At 43.0% G+C, this 14,309-nt stretch overlaps 1 protein-coding gene across 2 annotated transcripts in view; it reads left to right on the forward strand.

Moving 5' to 3' along the window:
- ADCY1 (adenylate cyclase 1) overlaps positions 1–14,309 on the forward strand; it is a 1,189,286-nt gene that overhangs the window by 1,002,490 nt on the left and 172,487 nt on the right. For both annotated transcript variants that reach the window (XM_075315022.1, XM_075315023.1), the window contains one exon: positions 7,294–7,378. In XM_075315022.1, the coding sequence (XP_075171137.1) occupies positions 7,294–7,378 (85 nt within the window). The remainder of the gene's footprint in view (positions 1–7,293; positions 7,379–14,309) is intronic.

Consider the following 14,309-nt stretch of genomic DNA (forward strand, 5'->3'; position numbering starts at 1 on the left):
TTATATAGTGCCATTAATTCCACAACTTTTTACAAACATCATTACAGTCCACATCGGGCTCACAATATAAATTCTCTATCAGCATGGCTTTGGGGTGTGTAAGAGATGAAGAGTAGCCAGAGGAAGTCAGAAGAAATTATAATGTTTTGCAAAAAAACTGTCAGAATTACATGGATACATGAAACCAGTTCCGAGTTATGTTTAAATGAACTGACAGTTTCCCATTTTCTCACATCTGATTTTACTCTGAAGCTTTAAAACAGTTTAGCCTTTAATTGGTTACACTCCCGTTAGGAGTGAGATCAGATGTTTTATGCATATAGAGGTCCAATATAATTAAACTCAGAACTCTCAGGTAAGAAAAAAATTAACCCTTTCACAACCATGGATGTATGATTACATCCTATTTGGTGAGGAATTTCTTTGCCAAGTGATCACCACCAGGAGGTCAGCTTACACGACAGCCAAGCACTGCCTGTCACAGCCAGGGATGTCCCCCCACTGTTCATAGCTGTTTAACCCCCTAAATGCTGATATCGATATTGATCGCATTATTTACAGGGTGTGAGAGGGAGTGTGCTCCCTTTCCTATCCAATTGGTGTCCCCGCAATGTCATTGTACAAGCCCAATTATATCTATGGTGACCAAAATTCGTGATGATGACCTCTGGGTCAATCAGCTATGGAAAGCTTCCAAGATCATGCCAGAAGCATGATCTCAGAACTTTGTCAGTGCAACACTGACAGATATAATGTACTGGGATGCTGGTGTGTTGCAATACATTATATATCATTGATCAGGGCAATGAAAAGTAATTTCCCATACAGTGAATAAGTAAATAAGTATCAAAAATGTAAAAACAAAAATCTGAAAATAAATAGAAAAAAATATTTATGAAAAAAAAGCAGAAACATTTGATATATCCTCGTCCAGAACAACCCAATAAGACTGTAAAAATAGTTAACTCCTTCAGTAAATACCGTAAAAAAAAAATGTAACAGCTATATCTTTTCATCATACAGCTGACAAAAAAGTGGAACAAAGCACGATCAAAAAGCACATGTAAATAAAAATGGCATATGTGTAAACATTATCTTGTCCCGCAAAAACCAAGCCATCAGCAAAAAAATAAAAAAGCTATAGCTCTCAGAATACAGCAATGCAATTCTATTTTTTTTCTATAAAATTGTTTTTATGGAGTAAACGAGGCAAAACATAAAGAAAATAATATAAATGTGGTATCACTATAATCAAACTGTACCAAAGGAAAAAAGCTATCTTATCACTTTTATAACAAGGTGAACAGCGTAAAAAAAAAGTCCTGAATAGCTGTTTTATCTCGATTCTGCCTCACAAAAACAGAATAGAAAGCAAGAAAAAACATTTTGTTGACCAAAATGATACCAATAAAAACTCCAACTCATCCAGCAAAAACCAAGCCCTCACATGACTATGTCGGCAGAACAATAACAAAAACTATAACTTTCAAGATACAATGATGCAAAAAACCTTTCTTTTATAAAAACAAACAAACACTTTTTAGTGTGATTGTAGCCAAACTTAAAATAACCCTATATATATATATATATATATATATATATATATATATATATATATATATACATATATATATATATATATATATATGTATATATATCATACTGGCCTGAGGAATAAAGCCGCTATATTACTTATATCACAAGGTGCACTTAATAAACGGTAAAAAAAGCCATTTCTTCATTTGCTGTTGATTTGTTTATTCAGCTTCCCAAAGATCGCTGTACAGCACAGCTTACATTTATCCTGTGCTCTACGCTAAGGGCTTACGCTGGGGATTACATGCAAATGTCTGAAAAACGTGATTCAGGTAAGATTCCCAGAGGAAAATTCACTGTAATGAGGCAGAGGGAATCACTTTGAACTCTCGTCTGGCCTGTGGTCCGGTGGTGTCCATCATTTTCCACGTCTTTTTAGGCATGCACAAAAGTGCGATTACCAACAGTTTTGCTCACTTTTGAAAAGACGGACACCGCTTAAAACAGGTCAAATGGAGTCTGGAGTCAGGAGTAACTCTGCTGCCTCATTATAGAGAGTGGATCTATCAGGGGTTTTACCTTAATCACCTATTTTGGAGATGTAGATGAAAACCCTAATAAAGCGCTCAGCAAAGAGAACAGGATAAATATAATCTGGTCCAAAATGTTCTGTATCCCAAATTGACACCAAATAGCATTCAACTAAACCCACAAAAAGAAAAGTTCCTGTCACCTGTTAACAGAAATAAAGGGGGCTTCCATGTCACTGATAGCAAAAAGACTTTGGACAAGCACTAAGGCTTCCCCCAAAAGAAATTGTGAAAAGTCTGCTCTCCAAAATTCAAATGCCCCCCTTATTTCTGAGCATCACAATGTGCCTACACCACAGTTAACCTCCACATGTTTGTCATTGTTGTAGTAAGGAATGTAGCAAGGCATTACAATGTACTGGGCATGACAAGGGCATATTTGCAATTTTTAATTCTGCAACATTCACTGTATATGACTACATGGTTGTTTTCCAGACACTAAATCATCACTACACACATAGATGAACTCCCTGAGATGTGTAATTTCCAAAATGTGGTCACTTGAGAATGTTTCTGCTTTTCTAGCACTTAGAAGCTTTGCAAATGGAGTCCGCAAACTATTCTAGGAAAATCTGTGCTCCAAAAGTCAAATGGCACTCCTTCCTTCCGGGTTCCTGAAGTGTGGCCAAATAGTGGGGTATTGCCACATTCACGAGAAATTGTGTAACACATTATGTGGCCTTTTTTACCTATTCCCCTTGTGAAAATTGGAAGTCTAGGACTAAAACACAATTTTAGTGGTAAATAAGTAATTATTTTTTCTTCACTGCACCTGTAAATTCATTAGGATAAAGTGAAGAAAATCCAGTGTCCAACGGTGTAAAAATTCATACAAATTTTATTCCCAAAAAATGTATGAAAACCATAGAAAAATGACATAGTAAAAAATGTGCAGAGGTATCTCAAAGTAAGGAAAACATGTTTCGGATGATGGCGTCCTTAATCATCGCATACGAAACTACACAAACACAGCGTTTTAACACACATCCTGTTACTCCTCCTAGAACGACAGGCCAATCACAAAAAAATCATTAAACATGGTTCACTCCTTCAATCATAATGATAGATCAGATCTACCTACAATTTAAACCATCAGCTATTCTGGTTTGCAACAAAAAAAATCTACCAGGACTCTCTGTTCAACAGGATTCGTCTCCGATCTCCACCCCTATGGGGCATGTGAACGCTCTCAATCCCCGTCGTCATGCATGAGTCAACATTACCATTATGAACCAAAGAGACTTTGCATGCCTCCTAGTGGTGGAGATCAGAGACGGATCCTGTTGAACGCTGCAAATGGGACTTCCCATGGCTTCCTTTTAAAAATGGCTTTCTTCTCTCTACTTTTACAGAAAGACCAGATTTGTGGCATACATGGAAAATTGTTCCTGTGGCCAGATACTACAAACTGAGCTGTGAATCTCTGCAGCTCTTCTACAGTGATCATGGGTCTCTTGGCTACTTCCCTTACTAGTGCTCTCTTTGCTTGGGATGTCAGTGTAGATGGACGGCCATGTCTTGGTTGGGTTACAGTTGTGTTATATTCATTTCATTTTTGGATGATGGATTGAACAGAGCTCCATGAGATGTTCAGAGCTTGGGCTATGTTTTTTTATAACCTAACTCTTCTTTACTCTTCCCCACAACTTTATCTCTGACCTATTTGGTTTGTTCCTTGGTTATCATAATGCTGTTTGATCCCTAATGTTCTCAAACAAACCTCTGAGGCCTTCATAAAAGAGCTATAGTTATATTGAGTATAAATTACACACAGGTTTGCATAATTTACTAATTAGTTGATTTCTGAAGGCAGTTAGTCACTAAAGATTTTATTTAATGGTATCAGACTATGGGGGGTTAAATACAAATGCATATAACAATTTTCATAAATATTGTTTTTAAAATATTTAGAAAATCATGTATCATTTCCTTTACACTTCACAATAAAGTACAGAAGTTTGTGGTGTAATGGGAAAAAAAGTGTAACATTTTGTGGGGTATGAATAATTTTTCATGGCTTTGTATATATTCACACATTGGAGGGATAAAAAAATGGTGCATATCAATGGATTAAGATTTTTTGTTTAAGCACACAATGAATCTTTAAAGATCACCCATATACCTTTGGTTTCAGAAAGACATTATTGTTTTCCACAATCTCACAATGTGGCAATTATTTGGTTTCATGACTAGAGCTGATCGAACGCCCCAAAAACTGGGACACGCGGATCACTGACTGATTTAAAAATAAGTCCGATCCGCTCCGGAATCCGATGCCGATATAAGTCAATGGGCACCAGAATCCAAAGATTAAAAATGTCTGTGGAGGGGATAGGGGGGTAGGAGTGAGCGCGGCATACCCACCGAGGCTGTGTCATGGCGGCACACTCCTTCCGGGTCACAATTTTACCTTCCGGAGCCGACAATTCAATATTCACTACTTTGCCCGCCCACCGGGTGTGTAGCCTATGACTGAGACGCGATGATCGATGACTGCAGCAGAGACTGTCACAGGCTGGGGGCGCGTCAGCCTGAAACCAATCACAGACGAGAGGACAGCTGGTGGGCAGGGAAAACACGGAAAGCTGTGTGTATGCGATGCACAGTGCAGGAAGTGAATGCACAACCCGGAAATAGTGTGCCGCTATGACACCGAGTCTCAGTAAGTAGGAACCTCTCACTTATTTCTTCTTTTCTTTATTTTCACTTTAATTCTCAAATCCGGATTGTGCACCCGGAATCCCACGCCCAGGTTCAGAACCCAGATAGCGTTGAAACTGAGTGGATCCAGACTTTTACAGTCCGGAGCCGCTCAGCCCTATTCATGACACAAACCTGTTTGTTACGGTTGCTGTGGCACTGGATACTATGTTCGGATTTCTTGCTACTGCACATGTGCGAGCACTGGAGACTATGTTTGGATTTCTTGCTACTGCACATGTGCAAGCGCTGGAGACTAAGTCCTATCTTGGAGCCATTGCACATGTGCGGGTGACATCATCGCTGACACGAGGTCACATGTCTCTGATACCTTCTAAGCTGATTGGCCGCTGGTCATGTGTTTGTGACGCTTTGCTCAGTGATAGGCCAGCGTGACGTCATTGCTGTCATTCTGACAGCGGATTGGCTCTGGTGTCCTCCATCTTGGATGAGGCACAGAGTCTATATAAGACCCTGACGCACGCCACCCGGCACTCAGTCCACTTGGTTCATGCATGAGAGTAGACGCTCTGTGCATGTCCCTCTAGGCATCTCTCTGTCTATGCTAGGTGAGCGCTACCGGCAGGGTAGCGTTCTTATACCTTACAGTTTCGGCTGCGGTCCGTATCCTTACATCTTAGTGGAGCGGACATAGGCAGGTGCCTGAGGCACATAGTCCGGCTGGGCCTTGTGATTCTACTCGTAGGTGGACGTTGCCGCTAGGGTAACGTTCCTAATACTGCGTCTGGCAGTTGTTCGTATCCTCGCACACTAGGGGAGCGAACATAAGTAGGAGTTTTGTGCGGCTTATGCTGCTGTCCGTCTCTTTTGCACCACTAGTGGAGCGGACCTAGGCAGGTGCCATATCTAGTGATTCGTGTCCTCGCACACTAGTGGAGCGAACGCAGGTAGGAGCTTTGTGCGGCTTACGCTGCTGTCCGTCTCCTGGCACCGCTAGAGGAACGGACCTAGGTAGGTGCCATTTCACACTCACTGCTTTAGTCTCTGTGACCATTAACAGAGACCATACCACACACCCTCCAAACAAGGGAGGAATTGCTTTATTTCCTAATTATATTCCTCTGTGAGTTTAACAGAGGTATTGCACTCTGCACTTGTGCTATTACTATTTACAGTGGCACACTTATATACCCCTTATCCTCTGCCATAGTCTGCAGCAGAGTCTTTGCACGGTGAACCCTGACTGTCTGATATTCCTTTGGGTTTTATTAACAGACAGCCCCCCGTAACACTGTTATTGTTCTGGTTTACTGTCTGATTTTTCCCCAAGTCTTGAGAGTTAATGGATGGTAATATTCAGTATATCCTGTGTTTTATTTTTTGAAAGCCATGTTTTTTTTCTATGTAATGGGTGGACTTACTTAGTGGTTGACTTTTTAGTGGCTTTTTCCTGGCTCATTGAAATAGAACAACAAACTGAATGCTTGGTCAAATATAAACGATAGGTCAACCCTTTCTAATTATCATATTGTGTATATTATAATTCAATACTTGCAGTTGCAGGGTAAATACTTAAAGGGAACTTTATCGTCATAACCACTATTCAGCAGCAGATAGAGTGGCAGTCTACAGGAAAATAGTGTTTAAATTATTTCTGGCAGACATACTGGAAAATTGGCCACAGGAAGAAAATGAAGCTATATTCTGCCTGCTGCTGCTCACTCCTAGTCATTGGGGAGGTGTAGGGAGTTCTGTCTCTGACCACTACTCAGTGAGCAGGATGTAAATACTTCCAATACACTTTGATTGACAACTCGGTCTGCAGCATGTGTGCAGTGTTCGTAGAGCAGGCTGGCAATTAATGTGTCGGGGAGTGATTACATTGCACTCAATTTAAGATGAGCACTTACTTTTACAGCCCTGGGGTCACAACAATGACTGGAAGCTAGTGGCTGCAGGGACAATATAACTTAGTTTTTCCTTGTAGATGCTGTGCAACATAAAAAAATAAAATACCATAAGAACTTCCCATGCCATTCTAGTGACACTGCTTTTGTCCTCTCTAGCTGTCACTTTACTTTTCTGTAGCTGTCACGTGATGTCTGCCGCACTGACCTCAGTTGACTTTAACAATGTTCTACTGACTTGCAAGGAGAGCTGGAGTAGTAGTGTTAGCACTGCATGGATATTTAATAGGTGACTGCCTGTTTTTTTGTTACTTTATTCTCCTTGGTCAAATTTTAACTACAGTAATTTGGAAAAAAAAATATCCACTGTGATAAAATTTGGAAATCATTACTAAAATTGTGTGTTTATGTTTGCAGAAATGAGTTTTAATAAGCCTGACCCCTGCAGATGAAAATTTGTATGTTGATTATGACAAAACCTCAAGTTATACTCATTACATCTTCATGTAGTATGCTAATATTATTATTATTATTATTATTATTATTATTATTATTATTATTATGCTTACAAATAACTGCTCTCTTTTTGTTTTCACTAGAAGCACTATTGTCCTTGTCCTCCTGGTGCTCTGCATATGCTTCCTGGTGGCTTGTATCATGTATCTACATGTCACACGAGTGCAGGTAAATATGTTAGCAGAATGTATGAGTTAGAGACCCTAGAAAACGAAAAATCCATACATAAGATTATTTTTTTAAGTTGTCTTGCAGTGCTGGAGTCCTGGGTACAAATCCCAACAACCAATTATCTATATAGTAGAAACAAGTTCAGCTCACTACAGCGTCCATTCCCCTTCTCTATGGAGTATCAGATCTAGCCCCGCCATGGCGCCCAACAATCCAGAATTCAAATAAAATGTGATCCAGCTCAATACAAGTGAAGTAATTTTATTCCAGATAAATTACAGTGCACTGTAATTGATCTGGAATAAAAATTCTTCACATGTATTGAACTGGATCCTTACACTTTATTTGAAAACTAAACATCTATATCAAATTTCTTCTCACAAATCTTAAAATGCGAGACTGGCAACCTCAGGCCACTCTTCCATTTTTGAAGACCAAAATGCAAAAGGGTCCAAACCCCCCTAATGGCATCAATATTGAGCTCTAGATGCTTCTGCCCCATCCTCTCTAGTTGTTTACTTTGTGTCAGACTTGTACTCTGTTCTGCTGGTGCATGCAATGGTCTAAAAAATGTGTTCCACAACTCAAAGAAATTGCTTCCTCCACTTTAACTGCTGCTAATGTTTCTGCGATGACGACCTGACATTCCCATGGTTGGAATTCTATATCTGTGATGCAGATTGTGTGCCTCATTGCTGCCTTGGTGGAAATCACTCATAAGATTGTGTTCAAGCTCTTTTCGATATTCCAGCCTGTGCACGTCCCATTCCAGGTGGGAAACATCTTGCAAAATGTACTCTTGTGCCGTAGATCTAACAGAGTGGCAACCTAGTAGTCAGCACTATTTCTAATCATAACAATAGGGGCACCATGTGCAGCAAGAAGGCAATTATGTGTCATGTGCTTCCATGAGGTCCAAGTCCTTTGTGTGTTGGTGGCGGGGTAACACTCAAGCATGCTTCATTTGTCCCTCCTACCAACCACAGAGAGCAGTGAGGGGATCAATATCTTCTTCCTCCCGACTGTTGCACGCCCATCACCTCTTCCTCCTCATCCTCAATTTGTTCCTGGGCTTTTATACTTTCAGTAACAGTTGGTCTGATACCATGAGCCCAACTCGATTGCCGAACTACACTCTCCCTTGCCACCCGCCTGTGTGACGACAGTCCAGATCTTAAAAATATTGGTATCCTTTCCGCATCCTCCATTTCCTCCTTTTCCTCTGACCCTCACCTCCTACCATAGACTATGTGCTCCAACATGTAGATGAGCAAAATAGTGATGCTGATGACTGCATTGTCCAAGGTAACCATCTTAGTAGCCATTTCATAATTGTGCAGAAGGGTGCAGATTTCCTTCCTCTATGCCCACTCCGGAACCATGATTTTTCCCACAGCTGCATTGTGTTGGGACAGTGTATACCTCATGGCATACAATGCTGCAACAGTCACTGAAATAAGTGAAGAGTGTAATCCCATGTCGGCACTAGAGTTGAGCGCGGTTCGCGGTTCGAGGTTCTCCAGTTCGCGGCTCGAGTGATTTTGTGGGCTGTTCTAGATCGAACTAGAACTCGAGCTTTTTGCTAAAGCTCGGTAGTTCAAGATACGTTCGAGAACGGTTCTAGCAGCAAAAAGACAAGCTAATTACCAGCTGGCTTTCCGCTGTAATAGTGTAAGTCACTCTGTGACTCACACTATTATGAAATTTCAGCGTATAGTGTGCGGGAACAGCGCATTCAGATCACTGCTGTTTGGATAATGGCGATCGCCATTTTTTTTTTTTCTTGTCTTCCTTCCCTAAGCGCGCGCGTGTAGTGGGGCGGGCCAGCATGTCAGCCAATCCCAGACAAACACACAGCTAAGTGGACTTTTAGCCAGAGAAGCAACGGCATATGGGATAGGATGTCCATGTCACATGTCCATGCATTATAAAAACGGACATTTTCCTCCAGCACGCCATTATCTGCCTTCTGCGTCTTGGTGTCAGTCACCGCTGGCGTAGCTCCTGTCTCCGATACTGCTGTGTACGCTCTATACACAGCGCTATACAGAATAGGGATAGAAGTTTCTATTAGTCCTTGTAGGGGCTATTACCGGCAGGGTCAGAGCCATAGGTGACAGTCATGTCCGTGAAAACAGATTTTAACAGCTACACAAGATGACAGCGTCTGTGTAGCTAAGGTCAGGGATTTCCTCGCTGCATTTCCCCATTAGGAGTGATAGAAAGTGAGACTTCCTTTCCTCTACCCAGACCCACAACCCTGACACTGTACCCTCCTGCCCTTTGCACACTCAAACTCATTGTTACTAAGCCATTATACTAGCAAACACTGAGTAAACTTAGTGTCATCCTAAAAGTGGCTGTTGGACTTCAATTAGTGTCCCACTGGTGCAAATCTATGTGCAGCACCTCTGCATTGCACACTCAAACTCATTGTTACTAAGCCATTATACTAGCAAACACTGAGTAAACGTAGTGGCATCCTAAAAGTGGCTGTTGGACTTCCATTAGTGTCCTGCTGGTGCAAACCTATGTGCAGCACCTCTGCATTGCATACTCAAACTCATTGTTACTAAGCCATTATACTAGCAAACACTGAGTAAACTTAGTGGCATCCTAAAAGTGGCTGTTGGACTTCCATTAGTGTCCCACTGGTGCAAACCTATGTGCAGCACCTCTGAATTGCACACTCAAACTCATTGTTACTAAGCCATTATACTAGAAAACACTGAGTAAACTTAGTAGAATCCTAAAAGTGGCTGTTGGATAGAGATGAGCGAACCGGTCCCGGTTCGGCTCGAGGCGGTTCGCCGAACGGGGGGTCTGGCTCGAGTTCGGCTCGTCGAACGTTCGACGAACCGAACTCGAGCCCATAGGAAACAATGGCAGGCAATCACAAACACAGTAAAACACCTAGAAAACACCCTCAAAGGTGTCCAAAAGGTGACAAACAACTCACAACACAACACAAACACATGGGAAAGTGAGAAGGACATGTACTCATGCGAAAACAAAACAGCTGGACAAGGAAAAAGAGGAGGACACACAGATATAGGCATGGCACGCCCTTCTAAAGTCATGTAAAACACCGCAAGGTGACTCCAAGCGGAGTCTCCCTTTTTTCCAAAAATTGGGCCCCACACACCCACCCCTTCAGTGGCAGCAGTTGTGCCCCAGTTGTACACTTCACAGCTAGATTTGCATCAAGCACATTCAAAAATACGCCATTCTTATCCGTCCCCAGGATGACACCGGGGTAGGTAGCAAAGTCTTTCCTGATCCCAGCTCTGTTCATCTTGGCTTCTTTTAAAAACACAGCAAGCAAGGGTTACTCCAAGCGGAGTCTCCCTTTTTTCCAAAAATTGGGCCACACAGACACCCACCCCATCAGTGGCAGCACTTGGGCCCTAGTTGCAAACAGGATGTTTTGATTTGCATCAAGCACATTCAAAAATACGCTATTCTTAGCCGTCCCCAGGATGACACTGGGGTAGGTAGCAAAGTCTTTGCTGACCCATGACTTGTTCATCTTGGCTTCTTTTAAAAACAATGTAAGCAAGGGTTACTCCAAGCGGAGTCTCCCCTTTTTTCCAAAAATTGGGCCCCACACACACCCACCCATTCAGTGGCAGCAGTTGTGCCCCAGTTGTACACTTCACAGCTAGATTTGCATCAAGCACATTCAAAAATACGCCATTCTTATCCGTCCCCAGGATGACACCGGGGTAGGTAGCAAAGTCTTTCCTGATCCCAGCTCTGTTCATCTTGGCTTCTTTTAAAAACACAGCAAGCAAGGGTTACTCCAAGCGGAGTCTCCCTTTTTTCCAAAAATTGGGCCACACAGACACCCACCCCATCAGTGGCAGCACTTCGGCCCTAGTTGCAAACAGGATGTTTTGATTTGCATCAAGCACATTCAAAAATACGCTATTCTTAGCCGTCCCCAGGATGACACCGGGGTAGGTAGCAAAGTCTTTCCTGATCCCAGCTCTGTTCATCTTGGCTTCTTTTAAAAACACAGCAAGCAAGGGTTACTCCAAGCGGAGTCTCCCTTTTTTCCAAAAATTGGGCCACACAGACACCCACCCCATCAGTGGCAGCACTTGGGCCCTAGTTGCAAACAGGATGTTTTGATTTGCATCAAGCACATTCAAAAATACGCTATTCTTAGCCGTCCCCAGGATGACACTGGGGTAGGTAGCAAAGTCTTTGCTGACCCATGACTTGTTCATCTTGGCTTCTTTTAAAAACAATGTAAGCAAGGGTTACTCCAAGCGGAGTCTCCCCTTTTTTCCAAAAATTGGGCCCCACACACACCCACCCATTCAGTGGCAGCAGTTGTGCCCCAGTTGTACACTTCACAGCTAGATTTGCATCAAGCACATTCAAAAATACGCCATTCTTATCCGTCCCCAGGATGACACCGGGGTAGGTAGCAAAGTCTTTCCTGATCCCAGCTCTGTTCATCTTGGCTTCTTTTAAAAACACAGCAAGCAAGGGTTACTCCAAGCGGAGTCTCCCTTTTTTCCAAAAATTGGGCCACACAGACACCCACCCCATCAGTGGCAGCACTTGGGCCCTAGTTGCAAACAGGATGTTTTGATTTGCATCAAGCACATTCAAAAATACGCTATTCTTAGCCGTCCCCAGGATGACACTGGGGTAGGTAGCAAAGTCTTTGCTGACCCATGACTTGTTCATCTTGGCTTCTTTTAAAAACAATGTAAGCAAGGGTTACTCCAAGCGGAGTCTCCCCTTTTTTCCAAAAATTGGGCCCCACACACACCCACCCATTCAGTGGCAGCAGTTGTGCCCCAGTTGTACACTTCACAGCTAGATTTGCATCAAGCACATTCAAAAATACGCCATTCTTATCCGTCCCCAGGATGACACCGGGGTAGGTAGCAAAGTCTTTCCTGATCCCAGCTCTGTTCATCTTGGCTTCTTTTAAAAACACAGCAAGCAAGGGTTACTCCAAGCGGAGTCTCCCTTTTTTCCAAAAATTGGGCCACACAGACACCCACCCCATCAGTGGCAGCACTTCGGCCCTAGTTGCAAACAGGATGTTTTGATTTGCATCAAGCACATTCAAAAATACGCTATTCTTAGCCGTCCCCAGGATGACACCGGGGTAGGTAGCAAAGTCTTTCCTGATCCCAGCTCTGTTCATCTTGGCTTCTTTTAAAAACACAGCAAGCAAGGGTTACTCCAAGCGGAGTCTCCCTTTTTTCCAAAAATTGGGCCACACAGACACCCACCCCATCAGTGGCAGCACTTGGGCCCTAGTTGCAAACAGGATGTTTTGATTTGCATCAAGCACATTCAAAAATACGCTATTCTTAGCCGTCCCCAGGATGACACTGGGGTAGGTAGCAAAGTCTTTGCTGACCCATGACTTGTTCATCTTGGCTTCTTTTAAAAACAATGTAAGCAAGGGTTACTCCAAGCGGAGTCTCCCCTTTTTTCCAAAAATTGGGCCCCACACACACCCACCCATTCAGTGGCAGCAGTTGTGCCCCAGTTGTACACTTCACAGCTAGATTTGCATCAAGCACATTCAAAAATACGCCATTCTTATCCGTCCCCAGGATGACACCGGGGTAGGTAGCAAAGTCTTTCCTGATCCCAGCTCTGTTCATCTTGGCTTCTTTTAAAAACACAGCAAGCAAGGGTTACTCCAAGCGGAGTCTCCCTTTTTTCCAAAAATTGGGCCACACAGACACCCACCCCATCAGTGGCAGCACTTCGGCCCTAGTTGCAAACAGGATGTTTTGATTTGCATCAAGCACATTCAAAAATACGCTATTCTTAGCCGTCCCCAGGATGATACCGGGGTAGGTAGCAAAGTCTTTCCTGATCCCAGCTCTGTTCATCTTGGCTTCTTTTAAAAACACAGCAAGCAAGGGTTACTCCAAGCGGAGTCTCCCTTTTTTCCAAAAATTGGGCCACACAGACACCCACCCCATCAGTGGCAGCACTTGGGCCCTAGTTGCAAACAGGATGTTTTGATTTGCATCAAGCACATTCAAAAATACGCTATTCTTAGCCGTCCCCAGGATGACACCGGGGTAGGTAGCAAAGTCTTTCCTGATCCCAGCTCTGTTCATCTTGGCTTCTTTTAAAAACACAGCAAGCAAGGGTTACTCCAAGCGGAGTCTCCCTTTTTTCCAAAAATTGGGCCACACAGACACCCACCCCATCAGTGGCAGCACTTGGGCCCTAGTTGCAAACAGGATGTTTTGATTTGCATCAAGCACATTCAAAAATACGCTATTCTTAGCCGTCCCCAGGATGACACCGGGGTAGGTAGCAAAGTCTTTCCTGATCCCAGCTCTGTTCATCTTGGCTTCTTTTAAAAACACAGCAAGCAAGGGTTACTCCAAGCGGAGTCTCCCTTTTTTCCAAAAATTGGGCCACACAGACACCCACCACATCAGTGGCAGCACTTGGGCCCTAGTTGCAAACAGGATGTTTTGATTTGCATCAAGCACATTCCAAATCCACAAGCATTTACTCTCCCCAGGATGACACAGGGGTAGTAAATTCCTTCTGGATCCATGACTTGTTCATTTTGATGAACGTCAGTCTGTCCACATTGTCACTGGACAGACGCGTGCGCTTATCTGTCAGCACACACCCAGCAGCACTGAATACACGTTCAGAGACAACGCTGGCAGCTGGACACGACAAAATCTCCAAGGCGTAACTGGAGAGCTCTGGCCATTTTTCTATGTTTGAAGCCCAAAAGGAGCAAGGCTCCAGTTGCACAGTCATGGCATCGATGTTCATTTGGAGATACTCCTGTATCATCCTCTCCAGCCGTTGAGTATGTGTCAGACTTGTTGTCTCTGGTGGCCTTGCAAAAGAGGGTCTAAAAAAATTATGAAAAGATTCCATAAAATTGCTGTTACCGGCACCAGAAAAGGTC

Source organism: Anomaloglossus baeobatrachus, chromosome 6, assembly GCF_048569485.1.
Source record: "Anomaloglossus baeobatrachus isolate aAnoBae1 chromosome 6, aAnoBae1.hap1, whole genome shotgun sequence".
NCBI classification, from domain to species: Eukaryota; Metazoa; Chordata; class Amphibia; order Anura; family Aromobatidae; genus Anomaloglossus; species Anomaloglossus baeobatrachus.